Raw genomic sequence first — 26180 nt, 5'->3', positions numbered from 1 at the left:
CAGGTATGAAAGTTGAAAGAAGGTGAAAACACTTAATTTTAATATTTTTTATTTGTAGGCTCAATGTTTGTATGATTGTTTGTAAAACCTGTATTTAGAACTAATGTTGTTCTGGCCCGAAGAAGGGGAAAACCCCTAAACTAATCTGCACGAACCTAGTTAAGAATGTTTAATTTTGTGTATAAAGAGGTTCTTGTTTTCTGTTTTATCTCATTTGTTTTTATTGTTCACAGACATTGTAAATGTTTAAATTAAAACCAATTACTTTGTTGACACTATTTCTTGTACGATATGTACATTTTTATGAAATAAAGATGTTTGATTGATTGATTGATTGATTGATTGATCATATACTGCACTTATTTAACGATTGAAGCTTCCCTAGGGATTGGGTCCGCAACAGTGCGATTAATCTGGCATGACTTTAAAAGTCATAAAAATTGTTTCTGAATGGGTATCTCACGATTTGACAGATATACAAAAAGCTGAATGTATGGGAATCAGCCAACAGACACTCCAACCGCTTAATGATAGTGGTAATTGGATTATTTCCAAAATTGTCACTGTCAATGACTATCTCACTTTATGACGTTCCATCTCATGGAGAAAGTCATGAATGGGTGTGGGGGACAAAAGCGAACCTTCCAAACAATGGTCCAGAAACAACGATCGGTGAAGAGAAAAAAAGCACACAGTTTTCTTCAAGAGTACTGGACAGGTGAAGACTATTGAGTTGGAAAAACAAAGAACTGTCACAGCAAGTTTTTATTTTCAACAATTCTTGCCAAAAGATCTTCAGGACTTAAGACATTAAACGTTTAATTTTGCACCATGACAATTCTTCTAACACTGCCGCAAAACCTTGTTTTGGCTGAAAATGGCATGAAAACAATGGAGCACCCCATTATTCACCCGAACTTGCTATGTGCAACTTTTGGTCGTTCTTAAATCCGAAGAAATAGTTGTGCTGTCGTTGTTTTTCTTTGGAAGCTGAAATCCATGATCAGATTCAAGAATATTTTGACTCCATTCCAAAAATTGAGTGGCTGTGTGCTTTCAACGAGTGGAAATCCGACTTGAAAAGTGCAATTTCGCTGGATGGGATTACTTTGAATACACCTAACATTTGGTAAATCTAGCACAAAAACTTCATATATCTCATTACTTTCAGAGTGACCCTCCCTCATATATAGAAATATAAAATTTACCCTTATACGTGTTTTGAAATAAATACATACAAGGGTAAATTTCTAGAAGCAGTGCTTGATTTCTAGAACTAGAGATGGTGCAAGTGTACCTTTACGGAATTACCACAAGAAAGATCTTCCAACAGAAAAATTTGAAGATATGAGGTCTCAAAACACTGGTTTTACGCATTTATGGAATTAAACGTTTATTCTCTCTTCACAGTCGAATCGCAACAAAATAACAATATTATATTTCCACTAACAGCAAAACTAACTGTATAGGTCTTATTTTAACTGTCATTATCACTCTTTTATTATCAACAGGAACTCCTGGAGTGGGGAAGTCTACCCTCTGCTATGAGTTGGCAAAACAAACTAACTTTGAGTGGCTGGAAGTGGGGAAAATAGCCAAAGAACACCAATGTTATGAGTCCTATGATGATGAGTATCAGTGCCCCATATTAGATGAAGATAAGGTCAGTATCATCATATTTGTAGTAGGAATTTTATGGCAGCTTGTAGGAATTACTTTCTTTCTTTTTTTATTCAAAATCAATCAAAAAAGAAAGAAAGTAATTCCTTGTTAGTCCATATTGTATTTTGGAGTACTATTGTTTATGAATCTTGTCTCTAATACACAGCTTAAAACAGAGATAGAGTTATTTAATTTTCTATATTTCAATCTCTAAAATTGAAAAATCAATATAAATAATAAATATGGCTGATTTGTCACAAGAAACAGACATCTCTCATTATACTTTGAATGCATGAAGAGGAGGGAGTTTATAGTGAGATATTGGTAGAAGAAAGCTTTATACCTAATACAGTAGCTGAGAAGTTGACGATTGAAATCTTGTCAAAATTGTTACACGCAGAGATACAGTTTGATTTAGATACGAATACTCGTAATTTCACACAGTTAGTACAATGTAAATCTCTTAGAAAGCAGTGTTACTCGACTTGCATAGTCTCTGAATTGTGCAACAGGCCTACATACTCACATCAGAGTGTTTTGGATTTATGTTTAAAACCTAAAGCGAATGATATTTAAGTATATTATTATTTATAATTATTTATAAATATATTAACCTCAAATTTAATGATATTTAAATGATATTTCAGTTAGGGAATTTGAGCATGAAGGAAGGAAGAGATTATTCCCTCATGTGGTCTTCAATATTTTTGTGGATTTCTTTTCCTCCGTGTATTCAACCACGGCAACCTCTTTCTAACTTTGACTGCTCTACAGTTGCTACTGCTCTATATTCATTTCGAGTTGGGTCTTAAAACAAGTAGATGTGTATTTCTAACTCTCCATAAAAACATGCAGGTCCTGATAAGATACTGCCAAAAATTCTCAAACATTGTGATTTCTTGATCTCTCTTCAAATAACTGTATTATTTAACAAGTTGTTGAAGATAAGTATTTTTCCCCTTTAGGCTCAAATTTAGCTTTGTAGCGCTCATTTTCTAGTCTGGTAGTCAAAAATGAGGTTTCAAAGTACAGACTATTATTCCAAAAAGTTGTTTAAAAGCCTTATGCTCAATCAATCATTCTTTTCTTTCAATGTGTATGGATTTTTACTTGAAATGTCTAATATTTCTAATTTTCACTAGACGCTTGCAGCTTGATAGTGTTTGTATATACTTTGCTTAGACTTTTGATAGTATTAACCATCAATATCTGTATAAGTTGTAATCCCATGGAATTAACTTCCATGCAAACCCAACCCTTAACTGCCACATCCGTGTTAACTTGGGCGATCCCACTTTGCGTTCAACTGCCACAACTGTGTTATCAGGTGTCAAACAGCTACTTCGCTACACAATGTCTGGCAGCTGTAAGATAATACAGATTGACTTCTAGTAGTGTTTATTGAACTACTACAAATCCACAGTAGTGATTTTAATTGCTACTATACTCTGACGATTAATTATAAAAATATTATAACTCAAGCACATGGAGAAGTTTCACCTGGATGTTGTTGTTTTCTAATTTTTTTTATTGGCCTTTTGAAGTTGCTATTGTAATTATTTTAATTTTCTGTTTTGATTGTGGTTTAATTAGTCGGTATGGAAAGTATTATTTGTGGACGTTTATCAATTTTATATTTGTCCAGATACATTGTTGTGAGTTAGCAGTTTGCAACTTTTCTGAGGACAATGGCGATCAAAATGTGGACTCAATTTATTAACCATGGTCTGATGTTATGAATCAGGAGATTCTGGCGGCAGTTTGGTAAATGAAGGTGTTGCTGAAATTGATCATGGTAGATGATAGACATCTATGCTGACTGTAGATAGCTCTGTACCTAGCAAATAAACCCGGCAGTACCAGGTGACAGCACCATTAAAAACTCAGCACTTAAAGGGTTAATGGAAATTTTTGAACTATTTTCACTTTTAGCTTATGGGTAAATAACAAGTTTTCAAGTTTGATGGTGCTATAACAGAACTATTCATGGCTGCATCAGGCATACCACAAGGTCTTTTCTTTGACATCTTAAATAATATTGATTTTTCTCTTGGGTTCCACTTTTTGTTTGTCACAGATTATAAAGGTTTTCTGTGCTACCTCTACAATTGATAATTGCCTCATCTTCAGTGTTGTCTGCGGGGCATCACACAGTGATGTGATCAGTATGAAGCTTAACACAATGAAATGTATAGTTATGACCTCATGTGCATTACATTAACAACCTATTCTTCATGACTACACCTTATGTGATACAACCCTAATCAGGAAAAGTAGTGTTATGGGTGTTATTTTCTCAGTCGACATGTATATCTTCATATTGACTTTGTGTAGGGCTTCTAAGGCAATTGGACTGATTATAAATGCCTCCAAGCACAGTATCACCATAAAGGCGATGAAGATCCTGTAAATATCTTTGGTCTGCTCTATTTAAAGTATAATTTTAGCCATATAGTTTTGGTTATAGTGATTGCCTAGAAAAGCTCCAGCGATAATTTTTGACAATCATCAAGTCCAGCAACTTTTTGTGGCATCGGGCAGAGTTTTGGTTTACAGCTTGTCACTGAACATAATCTTTTTAACTCCTTCAGGCTTAAACATGTACTTAATTTTGTATAAACTGATATGGTTGTGTAAAGAATGAGGATTAAAAAACACAAACAAAAGTAAAATATAACTTATTGTTGTTTATGTCACAAACTCTAAATATCACAATAAACTTATTTGGAATCCAAAATTATAATCAAGTTTAAACTTCTCAATTTTTTTTTGCCATACTTTAGGTTGTGATGTTATGAAATTAAAGAAGCTTTTCATAATCTTAATTGCAGCACAATCATTAATTACTTGTTAAAAAACAATTATTTATCTGTGAGGTTGGCCTTAAGAAGTTGTGAATGTTGAGTTTAGCTCCAGCTCACCTTCCTCTTAGTGCTGCATCTGGAAGAAAATAGTCTCTTAGTCTTGTTTTTTGAAGAATTAAAAAAAGATCGACGATGAAGAACCTCAAATGAACATTTTACATTGTTGCACCTAGACTACTATAATAAGGTAGCCTACTTGACTCACCAAGTGTACAATAATTGAGTGCACTACAATGTTTGACATGATCTCTAAGTGCGGTAGAGCAACTGAGTTTTCTACACATAACGTAGCTATGGTGGGAAGTAAAAGTAGCTTGTAATCAGAAAAAGTACATTAGAAGCCCTACACAAAGTCAGTGTGAAGATACACATGTTGACTGTCAATCAATCAATCAAAATTCTTCATTTACATGGACATTGAGTACAGTAATGGTGTCGTTGTTGAAAGATTTGTACATTTCATATCTTAAAATTGTATATACAATAGCTTAGTTGAAAATATAAATAGGTAACAGTTAGAGTTAAAAAGAGATGATGAAGCTAAGTTTATATTTGGTACAGAAATGTTACCATAAATAGTCAGGCATTGAAGAATTCTTCTAGGGTGTAAAAAGATGTCTGTAGCAGCCAGGTCTTGAGCAATGTCTTGAAGTTCTTGTCTTCAGATCTTCTGGGAGTTGTTTGAAAAGTTTTCTCCCCATGTAGGTAGGTTTCTTTTCAAACAGGGTGAGGTGGTGTGTGTTGGCAGGGCATAGTCATATGCGTTTCTAGTGTTATAGTTATGATTGTTACCTAGGTGGTCAGGTTTCTGAGCTATTGTATAGCAGGTGGCCTCACAAATATACTGAGAAAATAACACCCTTAATACTGCTTTTCCTGATTAGGGTTGTATCACATAAGGTGTGTAGTCGCGAAAGAATGGGTTGTGAATGTAATGCACGGGAGGTCATAACTATACATTTCATTGTGTTTAGCTTCATACTGATTATCATACCACTGTTCGATTTTGTAATCTAGTTGTCTCAGATGTCGAAATGATGTAAAGAGTTCATTTGAGGTTCTGCATCGCCAACTTTTTTAAATCTCTTCAGATGAACGTACTCCAGATTCCAGGAATCAAGTCTCTGTCAGTATCAAATTCCAGACGCTATACTAAAAGAAAGGTGAACTCTAGCTAAACTCTCATGGTGCGTCAACCATTCCCACCATAACTACCTTAAGTGGTTATTTATTTGGAAGAGCTTATTGAATGCTCTTCTATCAAATGGATACTACAACTTGCATAAAGTTTAACTCTTTGTAAAAAACGTTCCTCTTTTGAGATAATTTTTTTGAAAATATTAATGTTAAGCGTATGCTAGTTCTTCATCTTGTTTTTCACTGAAACTATGATGGTCTGTAAATGCTGAAGAGTCATCTTCTATGTCTAGGTGGTAATCTTATTTCTATTTTTTAGTAGATGGTAAATACAGTCGTGAGGACTGTGATGTTCGTTCAGCTGTCATTAGTTCAGTTAACATAATATCAAGAGCAGGATGATTACTTGAACTTGTTGAAGTCGTCCTTCTGGTGCGACCTGAGTACATGTTGTTGCGCATAGGCCCTCCAGCGAAGTTCTCCTGGGCTCCTCAGCCATGTCCATAGTTTCCTTCTTGATTCTGATTCATTCCCCACTGCTGAGATGGGCCACTCCAAACCTGGTTATCCCCTGGGGCATCCCAAGGGTTGGCTCCATACCCGTTACCACCCCATTTGTTTTGAGTGGCTGGTGGAGCTGGTCGGTTGTTCCAGGATTCTGAATCCCCTCTTCCCCCTCTCTTGTTAGCAGCTCCACTATTAGTACCTCCCTTTACTCAGGAAATGATTTCCTTAGAAAGTGCTTTTCTTCACCACTTTCATCATGGAATCTCTTTTTCATTCGTGTTACAGTCACTTTTTGCTGAAGATCCTTTTTTTTAATTCCTCTGCAGCCTTTTTTAATTCTTCAAAAAGATAATCCCATGTATTTTTCATCAGCTTGTAATTCAAAGTATTCCAACTCCTTCATACTGGCATTACAACACTCCAGTTCTGCTAAGGGATTAATTAATTCTATTCTATCACTACTTCATCTTGTTTTTATCGCCAAGTGATCAGATATTTTAGCATTATTTTTAGAATTTCCCATCTTCCAGCGCTTGCTGAATTTGTGTTTTCAAGCTTTTTTACATTTCTAAAGTAGAATTTCATCTCAATACTAGTGTCTATTGCATGTGTACCACACCAATTTGAGGTGTGACCATAGCAAGGTGTAAAATATGCCTGGTGGTTTTCTATTCAATTTTTTGTTTTCCCACATTTAAACTTTCCAAACATGTTAGAGGCAGTGTCATGGCCATACCTTCAGTAGATAAATTCAAATCCAACTGGAATTCACTCTGTACACTTATTATTTGTTATGTTATTTTCTGCTTTTGGTTTCTTTCCTGAGTCAGGTAGAAATATTTCATAAAATTTCCAGTCTTTCCTCTCCCTTTCTTGACACAAAACATTCTAAATAATGAAAACTAACTGCTCTTTGTGAGACACATCTGTTATTACATCTATGATTATACAAGCAGATTTGATTTCCTCAATACACTTACATTCCTCATTACATTAAGCTCACCTTCCTGATGAAATTAAGCTCAATACATTTTTCAGCACACACTTTTAAGAACTCATTTTTTCCTTCTCCAAAATATGCTGAAATCTTTAACATTATTCTCCATTTCTGTTAATATTTTCTATATGCTGATCGATATCTACATTGTACTTTCCTACTAAAAGGAGGGTTACACAATATTTTTGTAGTGGCTTTTTAAGATGAGTCTGTATTCTTAACACTTCCCTAATTCAAAGTGTTGAGTCAAATTTATTTTGCCCAAAAGTAACATCAACTAAAGGTTTCAAAATTGCCAGTTTTCCTTTCTGCCTAATGATTTCTTGAAATTCTATCAATTGTGTCTTGCGGCTTCATTGAATGTAAAGATACTTACATATGACGTAAATAATCAAGCGATTAACATTGGACTTAGGACTTGTAGTGTTTTTCATTCGTCACTAACTTAATGATGTAACATTGATTCAGTCTTTTCTATTCGGTCATGACATTAAAAAAGTGAACATGGTATGCAAAAAGAGCAGTTGCTTCAACGTTTCAAACAAGCCAATCTCGTTTTACAGATGATCTCCATTAGTTGATGTTTGTTCCTTGAGGAAAACACACACACACACACACACACACACACACACACACACACACACACACACACACATATATATATATATATACACTACATAGGACTGGGTATTGGCATTCTTGTATTTTAATCTACTAAAAGTTTTAACTTCCATGTAACTGAGAAGCAAGGTTCGGAATTAAATTATTAAATTAATCATCCGTTTTGCAGATTTTTTTTCAGTTAATGTAAAAATAGTGTTACCAACAAATAAAATTAATTGCTACATGTGGAACCAATTTATCTGCCGGATGACGCGATTTTCCGAGAAAGCGAGGTTCTCTTTATTTTGGTGGAGTAGGGAACCTGAATCCCCTTCTATTCCTCTATCCCTACTTCCTTGTCAGTTCATCTCATCTCATTTACCTGAAATCATCGTTAGTTTTGAGGTTATGTTCGTTTAATTTCCACCCGTTGGCTCAGAAACGAGTGGTTACATATCCTGCAGATCCAGCCGAAGAAATCGTTGTGAATAAAATGTTATATATTTTGCCCCACCAAAAAAGAAGAGTGACGCATGTGTATTATAACTGCCATTGTCATATATGCTTTGATCACCAGGCCGACTCATAATAATAATAATAAAACAGATAAAAACTAGTCTAATATATTTAAATTTACTTATTACTTATTCCTAGTTATTAACTCTTTACTTATTTACAGTAAAGTTCATAAATTCATTGTCACTTGACTTTGTTCTGATTTCATCTTACTATATGCTCAAACACTTTTCACTTAGAGCATATAATATAAAGTAAATAATATAGGTAAAATATGTAAAACTTGTTACTGACTGCTTATTACTTTTACACAGTTTTAGTTTTTGAAGTTATTTTATTTATTAAAAATGGAAAACTCCTAAATAGCATATATACAACTATATATATATATATATATATATATATATATATATATATATATATATATTTCAAATTGGTGAGAGAGAGAAAAAGTTACTTATTTTTTTCAATACTTTTAATAAAAGTCAATGTACAAACAAACAAATTTGTTGCAATATAATTATTACATACACTACATAATTACTATACACTTGTAATTATGTTTCCCCGTAGTAGTATTGTAGACTAATGGTTGTAGCTGCAGGCAAATCGGATGGTTACGAATCTAGGGTTGTATGTCAAAATGTAATCTAGGGAAAGCACTTCAGGTTACCATAAAGCAGCACCTAAGTCTATTGCAGCATATAAGCGGAAGCGAAACGGAGCTAAACTCAACATTCACATTGAATCAACCCTTCTCGCCATAGCTGTTATGAACAGTATTACAGTTATTACCGTAATGAAGTACGTCACAATTGTAGTGTGGTGACGACTGCGGCATCGTAGTAATTTTAATAATGTGAAATAACTAAATTACATCATCGTTGTTTTCAATAACTACTATTAAATCCTCATAGTTGTTTTGTGTGGATTTGACGTTGCAGCGTACAGTCACAAGAAAGAAAACTACGGTTAAGTTACTAATAGTTATTCTGGAAACGCCGAAACCGGGTGATTGAATGACCACAAAAGTGGCCATGTCTGCCATTGAATAGCTGCAAGTATTTGTTATCAGTACCTAATTAAAACAATGATCAATTATTACGAGTGTGTCATACAGAGAAAATACTACGGGAGAGTGCAAGATGATCAGAATTGCATATAGTTTACATTATAATTTTTATGTATTTATTGTCTAAGCTATCTAAAATATGCTTGTTTAAAAATGAAAACCATTTAAAAATTGTATGTAAGATTTAAAAAAAGAACTAATACAAAACGTAAAAAATACATTTTAATGAGGTAAGATTTTTTTAATGTCAGGATAATAAGTTACATATTTAATGCTTTTGGCATATTAAAGGATTTACAGTGAATTGTCGTGTAAGACTTTTAAGAGATGAGAAAAAACTTCGAGTGCAAGTTATGTCTACCATAACGGATTGTACTGGTATGGATTGTGATTGGGATGAAAACAAGTCCGACAAACACCTTAAATATTCTGCTTTATATATTTAAGAATAAGCTCAACTTAACGAGCTGAATCAGTTTATTTTAAAGTCATATCGCAGTGCTGGACAAAGTTTTACTGCTGGATTCTAAATGAGAACGCTATTGACAATTTATATAATAATTAAGTTTTATTAAAAGTATTTGTCATGGGAATAAAATAAAAGAACTATTTTACCGTTCCCTAAAGTATATGTATATTATATATGTATAATCATCGTTATATGATTCATATTTTATGTTTTACAACTTAAAACCAATATGAACACACATTTCGTTGCTCATGACCGGTTAGTCGGCAGTTGATGATGTGATGAACGTCTTATTATTTATGCAATAATAACGAGAATTTGTTTTGAAACGCTTCAGCTCACCAGATATCACACTCAATGCTGATGCTAAACAAAATATAGTTTGAAAACAAAAATGGACAACCACAGAACAAGTGAACTTCGAAGCCTCATGGATAAAATCCTGGCTGCCAAATTAATGGTAAACGAAAATAAAAAAAAGTTGTCCAAAGTTTAAATTTTGTAGTTTAATTTGTCAACACTCAACACTGTCAGACGACAGTCAACCTGTTGTGTTACATTGTTTGTTGTTGTTTTGAAACTCCCGTCTCTGCAAAAATTGGGTTAGGTTGATTTAACGATATATGTTTCAAGATATCAATTAATAAAGTTTGTTACAATAGTTCAAGGAAATATTCTTCTCAGTTAATGGTTTGCCAAGACTAACATACATTTACACTTGTGATAATGTAACCTACACAAATACAACAGTTAACTTATTGCAAAGGGACGAATTAGGCCTATTTAATTTACATCTTTCAAGTGATAATATCCAGTAAGTAACTAATTTTATTATAGTTTCATAATCAAGGTAGGAAACTATTGAATATTGTAACAATCAGTAGCCTATTATTTGATAACTATAAGAACTGCAGCTAACTTTCAACTTTAACTTATGGGGGTAGGGTACGATAAGCGGACCCGGTTTTTTTATATCGAGGAATATAGTCATCGATACCTAATACTCGCATCTCAAATCCTAGACTATCAATCGATATAAAAGTACCTATAGTCCTCAACAACAATCATATGTTTAAATTAAAATATTAATTTTATATTTACAGTGATCAAATAAATTATTATAACCAAAATTAGGAAAACTGAAGACGACCATATTTACTCCTCTCACAGTTACAGTTGTTTCTTTCCCACACATTTCACATAATGGGTTTTTCGGTATACCAGTCCAACATGTTAAAGCCACGAAAAAGCAACGTCGTGTAGTTTTCTGAAATTGACTGCCATTTTTAATAATTAGAATTACTTAAGTAAAACTTAAATATTATCCTACGTGTATTATTTTAGAGTGTTTTACAGCTGTTGATATAGATTATTTAAGTTAATAGTTCAAAATAATTAATCAGTATTGTTTGATTATATCGATGGTTACGATTAAGTAATATCATTATCCGATTTCGATATAAAAAACCGGGTCCGCTTATCGTACCCTACCCTAGGTGGTGTGCCCCTTAACAGAGTTGATCGTCTGAGGGACCTTGGTGTTATTTTGACCAGTTCACTAAGTCCTTCTGATCATATTGCGTCCATCACTTCTAAGGCATATGCTCTCCTTGGCTTTATTGGAAGATCGACAAGGGGCTTCAAGTCTCACGATTCAATGCTGGTTTTGTATAAATCCATAGTGCGACCAGTGCTTGAATATGGATCTGTGATCTGGTCCCCTTACCAACTGGGCCACGTAGAAGACTTGAAGAGGGTGCAGACACGTTTTTTGAGGATGCTGGGAGCTCGTCTGGGCTACGCTTATATGGAAACGCCTGTTCTCCAACTGGAACAGCGTTTTAATCTGCAGTCACTGTACCATCGGCGCATCATCTTCGATCTTCTCTTCCTGTTCAAGCTGATCAACGGACTGGTGGACTGCCCTGCTCTCTTGGAAATGGTTGACTTGAGCGTCCCTAGGAGAACGAGATCACGGACTGTCTTCTGCCGCAAATTCCTGCCCATGAACGACGCATGCAACAGTGGCGTTGCAAGAATTCTGAGGCATGGTGGTGTGTGGTCCAGGCAGGTGGATTTCTTCCTGGGGTCTCTTTCGCCTTTCAAAGAAAAAATAAAGCAAATTGTTAATTAATTATAGGTCCTAATACTCAGTAACTTTGTTGTGATGTAACTTGTTATTGTTATTCTCTTGTCTTGTTAAAATTATTTATTTTGTTACTAGTCTTTGTTATGTTTGTTACTGTATTGTTATCTTATTGTTTTGTTAATATTATGCATGTTGATATTCGATTGTTCTGTTAATACCATTTTCATTGTTACATTTTATTGCAATGTAGTCTTGTTAAGATTGTCTTGGTAAATTGGAAGTTTTGATTGCATGTTGTATGTAAACATAGTTTTAAGTTGTTCTTATACCTAGATAAATAAGTCATTTTATTAGTCATAGGCTAAATGGTTATGTACTGTTGGAAGAAATAAATAAATAAATAAAAACATACATGTACACTTGTGATAATGTAACCTACACAAATACAACAGTTAACTTATTGCAAAGGGACGAATTAGGCCTATTTAATTTACATCTTTCAAGTGATAAAATCCAGTAAGTAACTAATTTTATTATAGTTTCATAATCAAGGTAGGAAACTATTGAATATTGTAACAATCAGTAGCCTATTATTTGATAACTATAAGAACAAATAAAACTAATTAATTGGCTGTTAAGTCTAATTTCAGTTTATCATGCATAAATACTTCCTAGTAGTTCATGTGTCTGATCCTTTAAACATATACAAGGTGTTTGAAAAGTCTGGGTACGGCTTAATATTTTACAAACCATAGCAGATAATATCTATAAACTTTGCACAGTGTCATATGGCTATGTAAACTATTTTTCCTTGCTATTACCATGACATGCCAACCATGGGGGGACGGCCCACAGAGGAAAACATGGAAATCTTAAATTAAAGCATGGGTCGAGTTATACCTCATTTGAAAGAGCTCACTTAGTAGAGTTGAATGCCGCAAACCGCACCTCAAAAGGGTTATCCAATCAGAAATGGCGGGTTGTTTTAGGTACACATTGTGAAGTACATTATGCGCTGCCATTTCTGACTGGATCGTCGTATTATGATGCGGTAAGCGGCGTTTCACTCTACTAACCAATGGTTTCACTGATTAGCATTTATACAAAATAAAAAAAATGTAATGAAAATATTAAGTGGTAAGTTAACTATTTCACCAACAAAGAACAATGGTAGAACTTAATTAATTCATAAACATAAAGACGACGAATTCATTTTAATTTTATTTATTATGATAAAAATTTATGACATAATTTGCCAATTAAAAATAGTCAGTAAAAACACATCGGATAGTAGAGTGAAACGCCGCCTACCGCATCAGAATACGATGATCCAGTCAGAAATGGTAGCGCATAATGTACTTCACAATGTGTACCTAAAACAACCCGCCATTTCTGATTGGATAAACCTTTTGAGATGCGGTTTGCGGCAATCAACTCTACTAAATGAGCTCTTTCAAATGAGGTATAACTCGACCCATGCTTTAATTTAAGATTTCCATGTTTTCCTCTGTGGGCCATCCCCCCATGGTTGGCATGTCATAGTAATAGCAAGGAAAAATAGTTTACATAGCCATATGACACTGTGCAAAGTTTATAGATTTTATCTGCTATGGTTTATAAAATATTAAGCCGTACCCAGACTTTTCAAACACCTTGTATATTGTAAACAAAAACAACACAATTTCAAAGTAATACCAGCCTCTTACATTAATATTTTAGTATTTATATGACTACTAATTTTGAAGATGTTAAGACTTCAGATACTCACTCAGTGCATGCTACATTATCTGTTGGTGCTGGTCTTTAGATGGTTAAAATGAATTGTATAAATTGGATAGTTGAAGTAAAAACTTTACTAGGCTACTACAAATAACAAATTCAAAAATATGAAAGTTAAACCTTAAACAAGCAATAACGTTTTATTACTGAACTATGGCAGTATACTTTCCTTTTCTCAATGATTTTTTTATTTTGACAAACTGTGTGTTGGATAAACTTAATGTAACTTATTTGTTAGTAGGTTATATCCTAAATAGTTATCGATATTGGAGACTGGAAGAAATGTTCTAAGTGTACAATTTGTGTCTGAAGATTCATTCAAAATGGTAGTATTCCTTACGTAGGATGTTATGGTTGGATGAGACTGTTCTAGTTTAAAAGAACCACTTCACATTAGGCCTATTTGTTGATTTTTCAAGTGAAAAATTAAATAAAACTGAAGAAAAGCCTAAAACTAAAATATTCCTTCTTGAAAGATGAAACTCCCTTTTGGGTAGGGTGGATGGCTCTTGAGTAGAATGTTCAGCAATAGTGTGATAAGCTCTTGGGTTGGGTGCAAAGCTGTCGGGTACAGTTAGCCTTTGTGTAGGTGAGACAGTTAGGTCAGTGGGCAGAGTACGATAAATGGACCCGGTTTTTATATAGCTTATTACAATCGTCGTTACTTTATATATCAAATACGAGAACTATCAATCAATATCAACATATCTAAAATGCTAAAAGTCACAAGTTTCAAATTAATAGAAATAGCTTCAACAATTACGTAATGTTATAAATAATAAAGGAACCATAACCATTAATCAAACGATGAAATTAAGACAGGTGACAGGAAAAATGTCCTATACAGTTGGTACAGATGATTTAGTTCATTCAAATTAATTACTATTGATTGATTATATCAATGTGTATAATAATTAAATATCATTTGATAATTTCGATATATAAAACTGGGTCCGCTTATTGTACTTTAACTAGGTTAGGTAGCTTCATAAATAAAATACCATCTCTCTACTGTTATTCTCATGTTTTTTACAGCAATATTTTGGTTAAAATATCAGTATTTTAGCTCTAAGATGGGAGGTATGGAGATTAACGAACTGCGTACATTGAGGTATATTCTCCCTCATGTGGGAATTTTTCTTATTAGGTCTTTACTCACTTTTTTCTCTGAAATTGTTATCCTTAACATGTGCAAAGCGGGACTTTAAACATTTACTAGTGGGTTTATAAAGGCTGTCTTATAATAAGCGGCCACTAACACAATCAAATCATTGATATTTATAACATCTAAACTACCGAAACCAAAATATCAAACCAAATTACGCTATAGATGTTTTAAATTTAAGTAACTTATCTGATCATCCTTTTTTATATAAAAAGTACAAATTTAACCTTTATAATGTTTTTTTAGCTGTCTTAGGCATTTTGTGTGAGATCTTTTAGAATTTTGGTCTTATTACTAAAATTACTGATAGGTAAAAAGACACAACATTCTAAAATAAAATTGTCACTACAATAATTTGCATGATTCAATTACATTGAAGTTGATACAGTAACTGCAGAGTATTTCCTATTGTACTTTTATGTTGTAGTATTAAAGACATTGTTAATTTTATTTTATATTATATTGTTGAGCATAATATACTATATAAATAATTTATTCATAAATACTTGTCAATTTTGTAGTATATTATGCTGAACCATATTAAATATTAATCTGTGTAAAATAAAATCAACAATGTCTTTGATACTATAACATAAAACAGCAGTAGTTAATACTCAATAATTGAATGAATTGTTGATTCCATCCCAGAGTTTCCAACACCAGCTGAGGTAAGGATAGTACTGATCAGAAATACCCCTAGTCCTGGCCATTCAATGATGGCTTCAATGGTGCAATTCCTGCACTTCTGGCGGAAAAAGAAAACCATCCCTTGAGATAGTACATAAATTCAAGCTCAGATCATGTAAGCGCTCGTAAAGGTTAAATGTAACTGTTTTATCTATAATATGTGTATATGTACCTACTTATGTTGTGTAATAACAAATAGTAGATAAGGACAGAGGATTACTATTTTAGCTTCAGTCAGTATTTTTGATTATTACTTTTAGTTATTTTGCGTTTCTGATAGCTTTAATCGTCTTAAATGTTATGCTTTTGAGAGTTCTTTCTAAGTTATTATTATAGTTAGAATTATTGTTGTAGACTAATGAATGAAGTAAAGTTTTTTCAATGATTAAGAAATCAATTGATTTGTGCATGTTGCAGTTGTTGGACGAACTGGAGGGACGAGTAGCATCAGGGGGTAAAATTGTTGACTATCACAGCAGCGAGCTGTTCCCTGAACGCTGGTTTGATGCAGTATATGTGCTACGAGCTGACACGAAACACTTGTTTGATCGTCTCAAAGAGAGGTAATGCATATTTCTTGTGTAATGAACCAGAGTAGGTCTGCTATTGTGTACTGCTGGTCTGGCAAATCTTTGACTGTGACAGTAAATAGGCTTACTATAGTGTAATCTCAGCTGATTCGTATCTACCTGTTACAATGTAAAACAGCAATAGTTTTCTACACATAATGCAGCTATGGTGGGAAAGGTTGATTCAATGCTAATGTTGAGTTTAGCTTCAGTTCACCTTCCTCTTATGTGCAGCATCTTTTGGATCCCTTCAGACGAACATGACTTCAAGACTTGGTTGCTCCAATGTGCTTTAGGATCGTCATCGTAGTGCACTCAATTGTGCACCTGATGAGACAATGACAATACCTCTTCACCTAGATTGCACTATTTTTTGTAGTCTGGGTGTCATAATGTCGAAATGATGCAGGGGGGTTTCGATTTGAGCTTCTTCGTTCTTCGTCGCTGACTGTTTTTGCATCCATTCAGACGAACATGACTTCAGATTTCAGGAGTCAAGTCTGCAACAGCATCAGATGCTGCATGTAAGAGGAAGGTGAACTGGAGCTAAACTCAACATTTGCTGCAATAGTTTGTGTGTAACTTTTGTGTGGGACTTGTAACTATTCCAGTAGTGTATATCTTGCTGATAAACTGGAGGGGTTGGCGTGTTCAAACCAAACAGGATCTCACTCATAAAGGGCTCATAGTATTTTTTGTGAAGTTGAGAGTGACGTGAGAGGAGAGTGGCCGCAGAAGAGTATAAGCAAGAGACATTCTAATTTTTAAAACACCTCATTCTAGTGCCAGACTGTTCCCTGGTGGGAAGGGTTGATTCAAAGCGAATATTCAGTGTACCTCCATTTTACCTTCCACTTAGTGCAGCGTCTGACTAGTCACAGACTTGACTTCTGGAACTGGAGTCCACGTCCATGTGAAGAAATCCCAAAAAGTCGGTGATGAAAACATTAAAAACGAACTCTTTGTATCGTTTCTACATGAGGGATACCTAGATTGCAAAAGAGGTCTATCTAGTTTACCCAGTAGTACAAATCTGGTACAATTCAGATGAAGAGATGTTCTCATTGTCTCATCAAGTGCACAAATGAATACACTACAATGTTTTAGACATGATTCCAAAGCATGGTGGAGCAACAAAGTTTTCTACACATAACGCTGCCGTGATAGTGTCAGACACTGTACTAAGTGGAAGGTGAAATGGAGCTAAATTCAATACACATTGAATCAACCCTCACCACCATAGAGCTATGTGTTATGTCTAGCTGTTCATTTGTTGCACAAATATTCCTTGGCTAGATTGCAGCTTGTGGTGTTCTTATCAGTCTATAAACTCTTAAAAAAAATAACAATATGGTAATCACAGATTTAATTGATCAGGTTCTTTCTGACTGTCAAGAGTAAATATGGTAGCAGAGTCTTGGAATATTAGGGAAATCAATAGTCAATCATTTGTAGACCCTTCCAACTAATAAAATCCAGATGGGTTGAAAAATCTTGACTTGGTTTCATAAGCACGTTAAACCTTAACCTCTTCATGGTTTTTGACGTAATACTATGTTCATAGCAATTGCGTAAAAGTGTGCTACTGACTTAATGTTGTGCATCATTATATTTTTCGTGTTTCATTTTGTTGTCTGCCGTAATATTGTGTAAGAAGCATGTGTATGGAACCACGTGTTGTGTGAGTAACTTTCTACTAGATATCAGCACTTCCGTGGTCCTCTGTTATGAGTGTTTGCACCTTGGTGATTTCGCTGTTATTACACAGTGCAGACAGCTACTGCGTGTTGTAGCATGTCACCCATTCTGGAGTGTTTTACGGTTTTACTTCTAGTGTTTATTGTACCATGAAAATATCCTACACACAAATAGACAATTGGCTTCATTCGAATTAAAAAAAAAAAACTAATCTAAACAAAAACAACTTTTTGGCTTCAATAAAAAAATAAAAAAATTCGAAAATAGGTACTAAAAATAACTTTTTTGCATAAAGAAGTATATATCTAAACCTGTCTGTAAAAAAACAGCATAACAACATACTTTAAGGTAAAAAAAAAAACACTAAGGGTTACACTATGTGAAGGGTAGTGGTAGTTCTCATTAATTTTCACAGAGTTTTGCAAGGTGTGTCTAATTTTAAAGTTAATGCATGTAGCAGTAAAATGGAATATGCTTATAGATTTTCATAATGAATGTTGTTTAATGGGTTTTTGTTATACAATGCCCTATAACCAAATATGTGTAAGCAAATGAAATAACCTATGTTTTGACAATATTCTTATTAGATAAAAAAACACCTTAGCGTGGTCGAAGAATGTACTCAGGTAATTTATTTTCATATAATAATGTGCAGCTAGTATAAGACGTGTATTTACAAGCCATGACATGTTAATTTATTAAAGTTCTTAAACTTGCTTACGGATCAAAAAGTACAGATAACTGAGTTTGAAATTAACCAGAAACTACCCAGCAGAGCTACAATAATGGTAGTTACATTAGAATTTAGCTTGCTCATTTCAGTGTTTGGTCACATATAGCAAATAATTTAGAACAATAACTTCTAGTTTTTATGTTAATAACAACGAAAAGAGTACTGTTTGATTGATGGTATACCATGTACATTTATTTCACATATATTTTGTTGATATTTGGTAAGGAAAGATTAAAGTGTATGTTTAAATGGACTGCATGTCATTTCCATTAGATACAAATTTATAGGAATAAAAAATAAAAGAAACCCATTATTATTAATGTTTGAATTGGATTACGTTTTTAATTTTCTTAAACTTAATAAACTGTTTGTATCATATTAGAAATTCCTTTGAAACCTAATGGGTTTCATATGTTATTGTCAAGTAGTTTTCTTCGGTTACAACACAGTTTTTTTACAGAGGTTATACCGGGAAAAAGTTTGACGACAATATCCAATGTGAGATCTTCCAAACGGCACTTGAAGAAGCACAAGAGGCATACCGAGCAGAAATAGTTCATGAGCTACAAAGCAATACTGACGATGATATGTCTGCTAACCTGAGCACAATCAACAACTGGATACAGAAGTGGAAGCAAGAGCACCCAACTCATTAATACCAAAGGTACTAATTGTTGCAGATTTAGTAACTCATTAGTTTATTTAAGAAGAGAGTTTTTGTACACCTTAACCCTCTGATGTGGTTTGATGTATGGTTACCTCGATGTTCACGTTTGCCCTAATGTCAGGAGCATAAAAAATGTCAATTACAGGTATTAACCCCGGACTGATATGGCTAAATTGTCAGAATGAAACAGTGATTTTGGATTTTTTTTTACCATGAAGATTCACATGAACTAGAAAATATGTTGTTGTAACAGAAAAGGTACATGTCTGTATACGAGATATGTCAAATAGTAGTGGAAATTTTCATTTTTTTAAGAAAAAAAATTATTTATCATTTACATTAATGTTGTCACATTTAAAATAGTCCCCATTAGATATTTTGCCCTTGTACCTGCACTTATTTGAATCCTTGAAACACTTCTCAAACTCGAACTTTGGTATAGTCTTTAGCTCTTTGAGCGATGCACTTTTAATGTCATCTATGCTTGTAAAACGACAGCCTTTTTAGGTTTTCTTTGTCTTTGGAGTCACACAAAACTGCTTGAAAAATATGGAGGCTTGGGCATCGTTACAGTACTGTTTTTGGCCAAAAGTTCATGACCAAGCAATGAAGTGTAATCATGTACATTGTCATGGTGCAAAAACCATGAATTGTTTTGCCACAGATCTGGACGTTTTTTCGGATTGCTTCACGTAAACCACATTGATCTTACGGGTAGTACTCCTTATTGACCGTTTGACCTTGTGGCAAGAATTCATGATGCACTTTACCATTAAAATCGAAGAACACAGTGAGCAACCTTCGCGTTCGACTGCACTTTTCGAGCCTTATTTGATTTTGACGATCCAGAATGCCTCCACTAGTATGATTGAGTTTTGGTTTTGATTTCGTATTGGTAAACCCATGTTTCATTACAAATTATAACACGTTTCAGTAATTCTGCATCGTCATTGACTTCATGTAGTGTCTTCTGAGCAACTTCCATTCACCTCTGTTTTTGTTCAAAGTTCAACAATTTTGCACCAAATTTTGTTGCTACATGTTTCATACAAAAATGATTCAAAAAAATTTCATGGCATAAGCCAATAGATATGCCAACATATTCAGCGACTACTTTGGTCTAATACAGCCATTTGATCGTTCGTAACCGATTCATCCACTTTTTTCAGGTTTTTATTGTGTTGTTGATGAGCTGGGACCTACAGAGTATTCATCATCTTTAGTGTCTTCATGGCCATCTTTGAAATGTCCATACCAATCTTAACCATTGTTTCACTCATAGCAGACTCAACACAGGCTTTTGTTAACATATCCTACACTTTGTTACACTTTATTTAATTTTTCACACATTTTGTTACAAACTTATTGATCCATTTTTTTAACAAAATGAAATTGCCTGTGTTCATAAAACACATCCAATTTTAGCAGATGCCACTGAAAAAATAAACAACGAATACAGCTGGAATTTTATTACACTTCAGGAACATGAGTACCAACATAATAAAACAAACATTGACAATTGGACTCTTCAAACCTACAGAACTTAAAAATTCCTGTCACTTTTTGAACACACCTTGTATAATAAAAAAGCTGTAAAAGTTAAATATAATTGTTTTATACCAAACTACTTCAAATGATCCTCTGATATACCCAATGGGTAGTAATACCCAAGTAGTGAAATTTATTTTACTATTTTTTCCATTAATGTCCAATTGATTTTAATTTTGAAAACTGTTTGTAAGCTAGATAAACAAATTTAATGTATAGACCAAAAAAGGAATTTATTTCGTAATAAAAAATTACTTTACAACATTTTTATTTAGAATATGAACATAAAAATTTGCAAATAATTTTTTAGAGAAAATTGTTTTATGAATTTTGAAGTTTTTACTTTAAAAATTGGTTGAATAGTTTAATCAAAATCCATTTGTCTGTGATTTCTAGTAATAGTTTCATGGCAGCTATGGGTCGTCATTCCCTCTCTTGTCAGGCTCTCCCAGCCCATCTACTTACGTAACGACAGTAAAGCCTCACTGGCACTTCCCAGCTGTTCTTGATTCTCACATAGCATGTACTTTATAACAAACTGCTCAAATACGGTTTATTGTTTATTAACTTCCATTGTATGGCTGTATGAGACCCAGAAAACTACATCATTATTGCAATTACATTATTAAATAATATATCATTGATTGTATTTTATTTTAACGATTCAAAAAATATACTCCAATTTTTATTTATACTCCAAATTATTGAAGTAAAAACTCCAAATATCACAATGTAATACATGGTATGTTATTACTTGAGTATTGAGTATATTTATTTTCCAAAATTTACAACACATGTCTTTAAACATTGAGTTTCTGTTGTTTCAACACTTAACTGTTTGAAAACTCATCCATCATCAATATGAATTCTAAACGAAGATTTTACATAGCCGTATATATTACATTGGAGTTTCTCACTAAGGAATGGTCGCTTCTTCGGCTCACTGGTCTTTAACACGTAGACCATGTTATATTTACAATGCTGAATGTTAGACTATTGTGTAAGATAATATAATCTGTCAGCTGTACTTCAAGTGTTGAAATTTCAATAGAAATAACTGAAATCTCAGAAGTACAGAAGAGATAATAAAATATTATGCTTATACATTTATGTTATCTCATTAGCGATCTTTGACACCTAGAATTAGTTTATCTCTCCTACTTAAGGCTTAGTGAAGTAATATACACCAGAAAAAAAGCAGTGAAGAAGAACATTACTGTCAAGTGGCTCAGTCAAAAGTTGTGCCATTTTATACCTTTTTAAAAGGTGTAAAGTGAAATTCTAACCCTCTAAAAATTAAAAATCAATAGAAGATTAATTTGTACTTCTTAACTTATCCATTTAATTGGATATTAAATACCTATTAGATCTGAATCAAATAAGGAAAATAAATTACGACAAATTCTTTAATAGAATTTTTTAAGGTTCTGGTTTTCTTCAGTTCAGTATCCTATTAGTTTATATTACATTACACTTTTAAAATTTTAAACACAAATTATCTTCCAAATTTATTCGGAATGTTAGGCCTAACCTCTTTTTCATTTTTTTTTTCTGTATCGTTCACTGATGGACATCCATTCTAACTAGACCTACTGTTTGGCATTATTTAGACAAAATTTTATTATTGGATAAACAATAATTGGCTAAGGAAGGAATGTATTTGTAGTAATAACAGATAAGCGAATAGCAGAACGATCTAGTGACAATTTCAACTATATAGACGTTGGCCAACAGCTGACAAATAACAAATAAACCGTATCGGATCCAGGAGTGAACTAGAAAAGAGTAAGCCATTTAAATTTCAGATTTTTGAAAGCCAAATTCATTTAAAGAAGTGAGATATTCTGTTGTTCTGACTTGTTAGTTTGTAAATTGTATGTGTTAGTTTTCGTCATAATATCTTTTCCTGTTTCAGATTGAACTATTCATTGAAGATTATTAAATTTAAAAAATGGCAACAAATAATATACTACTGCACCGCCAGGAGCTCACCATATCACAGCAAATTGAAGAATTAAAGAACTGGCACAGACAGCAACAGTTTAAATTAATTTCTGAAAAGTTACCTGGTCAGAAAGACACTTTCAAGGAAACAGCATCAAGAAAGTCAAAGGATAAAAATATACCGGAGACAAAAGTCCATTCAAATCAAAACGACAATTCATCAGTACAACAGAACTTCGATGAATTGCCAATTACTGTAACAAATCCTAATTTCATTGATATCCTGGAAAACAACATTCCTACAAATGAAACTGGATCAAGTAATCCAAATGACATGCTGCCCAAAAGAGAAGTGAAACCTAAATTCAAGTTTTTAAAAAGAGGAGAAGGAATTGCCAGATTTCGCATGGGTCCTCAAAAAATCCCAAAACCTAAACAACAAAAAACACTTACTCTTAATCTACACAAAGACGGAGAAAAACTTATTGATAGAGATTTAGATTCAGGAAAGCAAGAAGATGTATTAGAGAGAAAACCTATTTCAAATACAGTTAATATTGAAACACTTGAACCACCAGATGTACAACTTAAGTTTAAAGATTGGAGAACTATATTGAACAGTGGAAAAGCGGAAGAGATCATTGATAAGGCTATTGATACAGACCATTTAGAAATCTTTCAGTCGAACTCTAGCCTTGATTCCTCAAAGGCATCAATAATGGAAAAGTTAATAATCCTTGGTAGGAAACAAATCAAGGAAAATGAAGAGTTGCGTGTTTTTGAACAATTAGAACAAAAAATGTTAGATTCTAGTTTTTGTTCCACATCTTCAAACATAGCAAAACTAATGGAAAATGCTATTATGTCTACACCGGAGAAGAAATCATTCCCAAAGCCTAGTGGTTTAAATTCAAACATCCAAACAGATAAATTTTGTAATGTTCCATCCATTGATACCAAGCATAAAACTGATGTTCAGAGAACGAATGAACAGAAACGGCCAGATCCAATATGGATTGGTCCGGAAAACATAAAAATTATAAATGAACAGTCCCTAAATGAATCTAGCACAGATAGTTTTGAACCAAGTTTACATGTAAGGTTTTCTGATAAAGTTGACTACAAAAGCTTCATAGAAAATTCTCAGTCTCCAAAAACCGTAGATCAAAAGGAGACATATGCTGTTGCAGACTTTGACGAAAGTGAGGAGTGGAAAGAAAATAGTGATGATAGTAGTACTACATGTTGCAGCCATTGTAGTACATCATACAGTTCTTCAGAAGACGATGTGAGGGCCATCAGTCCACCATGTAGGCCTCCTTCAGTGAACAATATTCAGAAATATCCACAATGTAAACAGCCAAATTATTGTTGTAATGTACAAAACGGCAGAGAAATCATAAATAGTCAAAAAACAATAGATGATACAAACCTTGCAGCAGACAATCCAAAGAAAACCAAACAAAGCACGCTTGAAAATGATGTCGAACAAATTGAGCCTATATTAAATGCTAAGGTAAAAGAATTACTAAATGAAATAGAAAATTTTAAAGCAGAAAACAAGAAACTGAAAGAGCTAAGAGAAATGTTGGAAAGAGAACGTAAGCAGTTTTTACAAGAGAAGAAGAAACTGTTGAAAGAGGTGGAAGAAGAGAAGAAAACAAATGCAACTTTTCTTGAAAATGAAAAGCAAAAGTTAGCCAAAGAGAAAATGATTTTTGAAAAATACTCCAAATCGTTAACCAAGAATCCAACGAAGGAAGAGAGAAAAGAAATATTAGGGTTAAAGGAGCAACTCAATGAAATGAAAGAAGAGTTGAACAAGAAAGAAAGTCGCTGGGCAGCTGCACAAGCTCGTGTAAGAAATCAGGTTAAAATTTTGGAAGAAGACAACAAGAAATTGAAAGAAGAAGTACAGGTTTTAAGAAAGCAGTCAAAACATTTAGAATTTTTGTCAAGAAAAAAGAAAGAGAAACCATTCAACAACACAAAGCTTATTCATGCTATTAGTGACCACTTATCTAACATTGCCATTCCAGATGAAGAGGGAAAAGGCTACTTCAATCAAAAGTCTACATCTTACAAAATAGTAGAATGTGATACAGTTGATCCAAAGTCAATAAATACAGTTAGAGTGATAAGAGAATCTGGAACAAAACATTCCTCAAAAACAGTACAAAACAAATGCAAGGAACTGATAGAACTCCCACAAAAACAAATAGTTCCAAGTGAGATAAGTAGAAGCGAAGTAAATTCTGTATCAGTACAAGAAAAGGCTAGTTCTAGACCAGAAGCACATTCTAATCTAAGTTTGGAAAATGCTACACTCAAAGTTACTTCAGTTGAAGGAGGTGTAACTGATTCTGTTAAGGAAACAATCAACCAAGATGGAAGTGTACAGAAAGTTTATCCAGATGGGAGGAAAGAAATGGTGTTCAAGAACGGTAACATAAAGAAGACTGACCCTCTGACGGGTAACGAGAAAACTATATATTTTAATGGTGATGTTGAAGAAGTTTTAAGAGACGGCACAGTGAAATACTACTTTTCAGAGTCAAGGAGGTGGCAGACAATATTTCCTGATGGTTTGGAAGTGTGGGACTTTCCAAACGGACAAGTAGAGAAAAACCACACTAATGGTATGGTGGAAGTTATCTTTCCTAACGATGTTAGGAAAATTACTTATCCAGACGGCTCAGAGGAAATATTCTATGCTGACGGCACAACACTCAAGACTGATGCTAACAAAAGAAAGGTCCTTTGTCTTCCAAATGGTCAGAAAGAAATCCATACAGACGAATGTGTCCGGAGGGAATATCCGGACGGTACAGTGAAGAAATTGTATCCAGATGGAACAACGGAGACAGTATATTCCAATGGTAGAGTGCGAGTGAAAGACAAGCATGGCAATTTAGTCATGGACTCTGGAAGTTTTAGTGATAAGGAGTTATGAATGTGTTTTAAATTAGTTTGTTCTAGTTGATTTACAATGAAAGTATGTTATAATTTGTTTAGATAAAAACTATTTATTAAGGTTAAACAGTTTTTTATTTTACTATTTAGACTTGTTAGTCAAATGCATACTATTTAAGTAACTGCAATACATTTTTTGTACTTATTGTAAGATGTGTATAACTGTTGTATACTAAATCAACTAATGTAAATTATGTTTTGTTTAATTTTGTTTTAAATATTTGAAAAAAGAAAACTGAATTAAACAAGCCAAAATGTTGATTTTTTTTGTAAACTGCTTTCAAATTCTTAAAACTGCTTGTTAGGAGGTTTCAGTTGTATGTAATTTAAAGACTTGCAGCATAGCCTAAGGGCAAGGTTGCGGCTCTCCAATCAAGAAGGCACATGATTTCCGGGGAGGTTAATACAAATTTGGTAACAGGTTTGGGATGTTTATCCTTAAACATATGGCATAATGGGTTAAGATACAGAAGTACCTATGGCATAGAAAGAACCTCCTGT

General features: G+C 33.5%; 1 protein-coding gene across 2 annotated transcripts in view; it reads left to right on the top strand.

Moving 5' to 3' along the window:
* The window catches only part of LOC124355362 (adenylate kinase isoenzyme 6), a 38872-nt gene extending 12932 nt beyond the window's left edge, over positions 1–25940 (top strand). Inside the window, exons 2-5 of one of the 2 annotated variants that reach the window (XM_046806477.1) lie at positions 1512–1663; positions 15965–16110; positions 19008–19211; positions 22678–22815. In XM_046806477.1, coding sequence (XP_046662433.1) covers positions 1512–1663; positions 15965–16110; positions 19008–19203 — 494 coding nt within the window. In that variant the 3' untranslated portion in view covers positions 19204–19211; positions 22678–22815. Of the gene's footprint in view, positions 1–1511; positions 1664–15964; positions 16111–19007; positions 19212–22677 lie in introns of those variants that run through there. The other variant, XM_046806476.1, reaches the window with a different exon arrangement.
* Positions 25941–26180: the final 240 nt, after the last annotated feature.

The sequence above is a fragment of the Homalodisca vitripennis genome, chromosome 2, assembly GCF_021130785.1.
Source record: "Homalodisca vitripennis isolate AUS2020 chromosome 2, UT_GWSS_2.1, whole genome shotgun sequence".
Taxonomy (NCBI): domain Eukaryota; kingdom Metazoa; phylum Arthropoda; class Insecta; order Hemiptera; family Cicadellidae; genus Homalodisca; species Homalodisca vitripennis.
The sequence above is the reverse complement of the archived record's forward strand: the minus strand, read 5'-3'. Positions and strand labels throughout refer to the sequence as shown.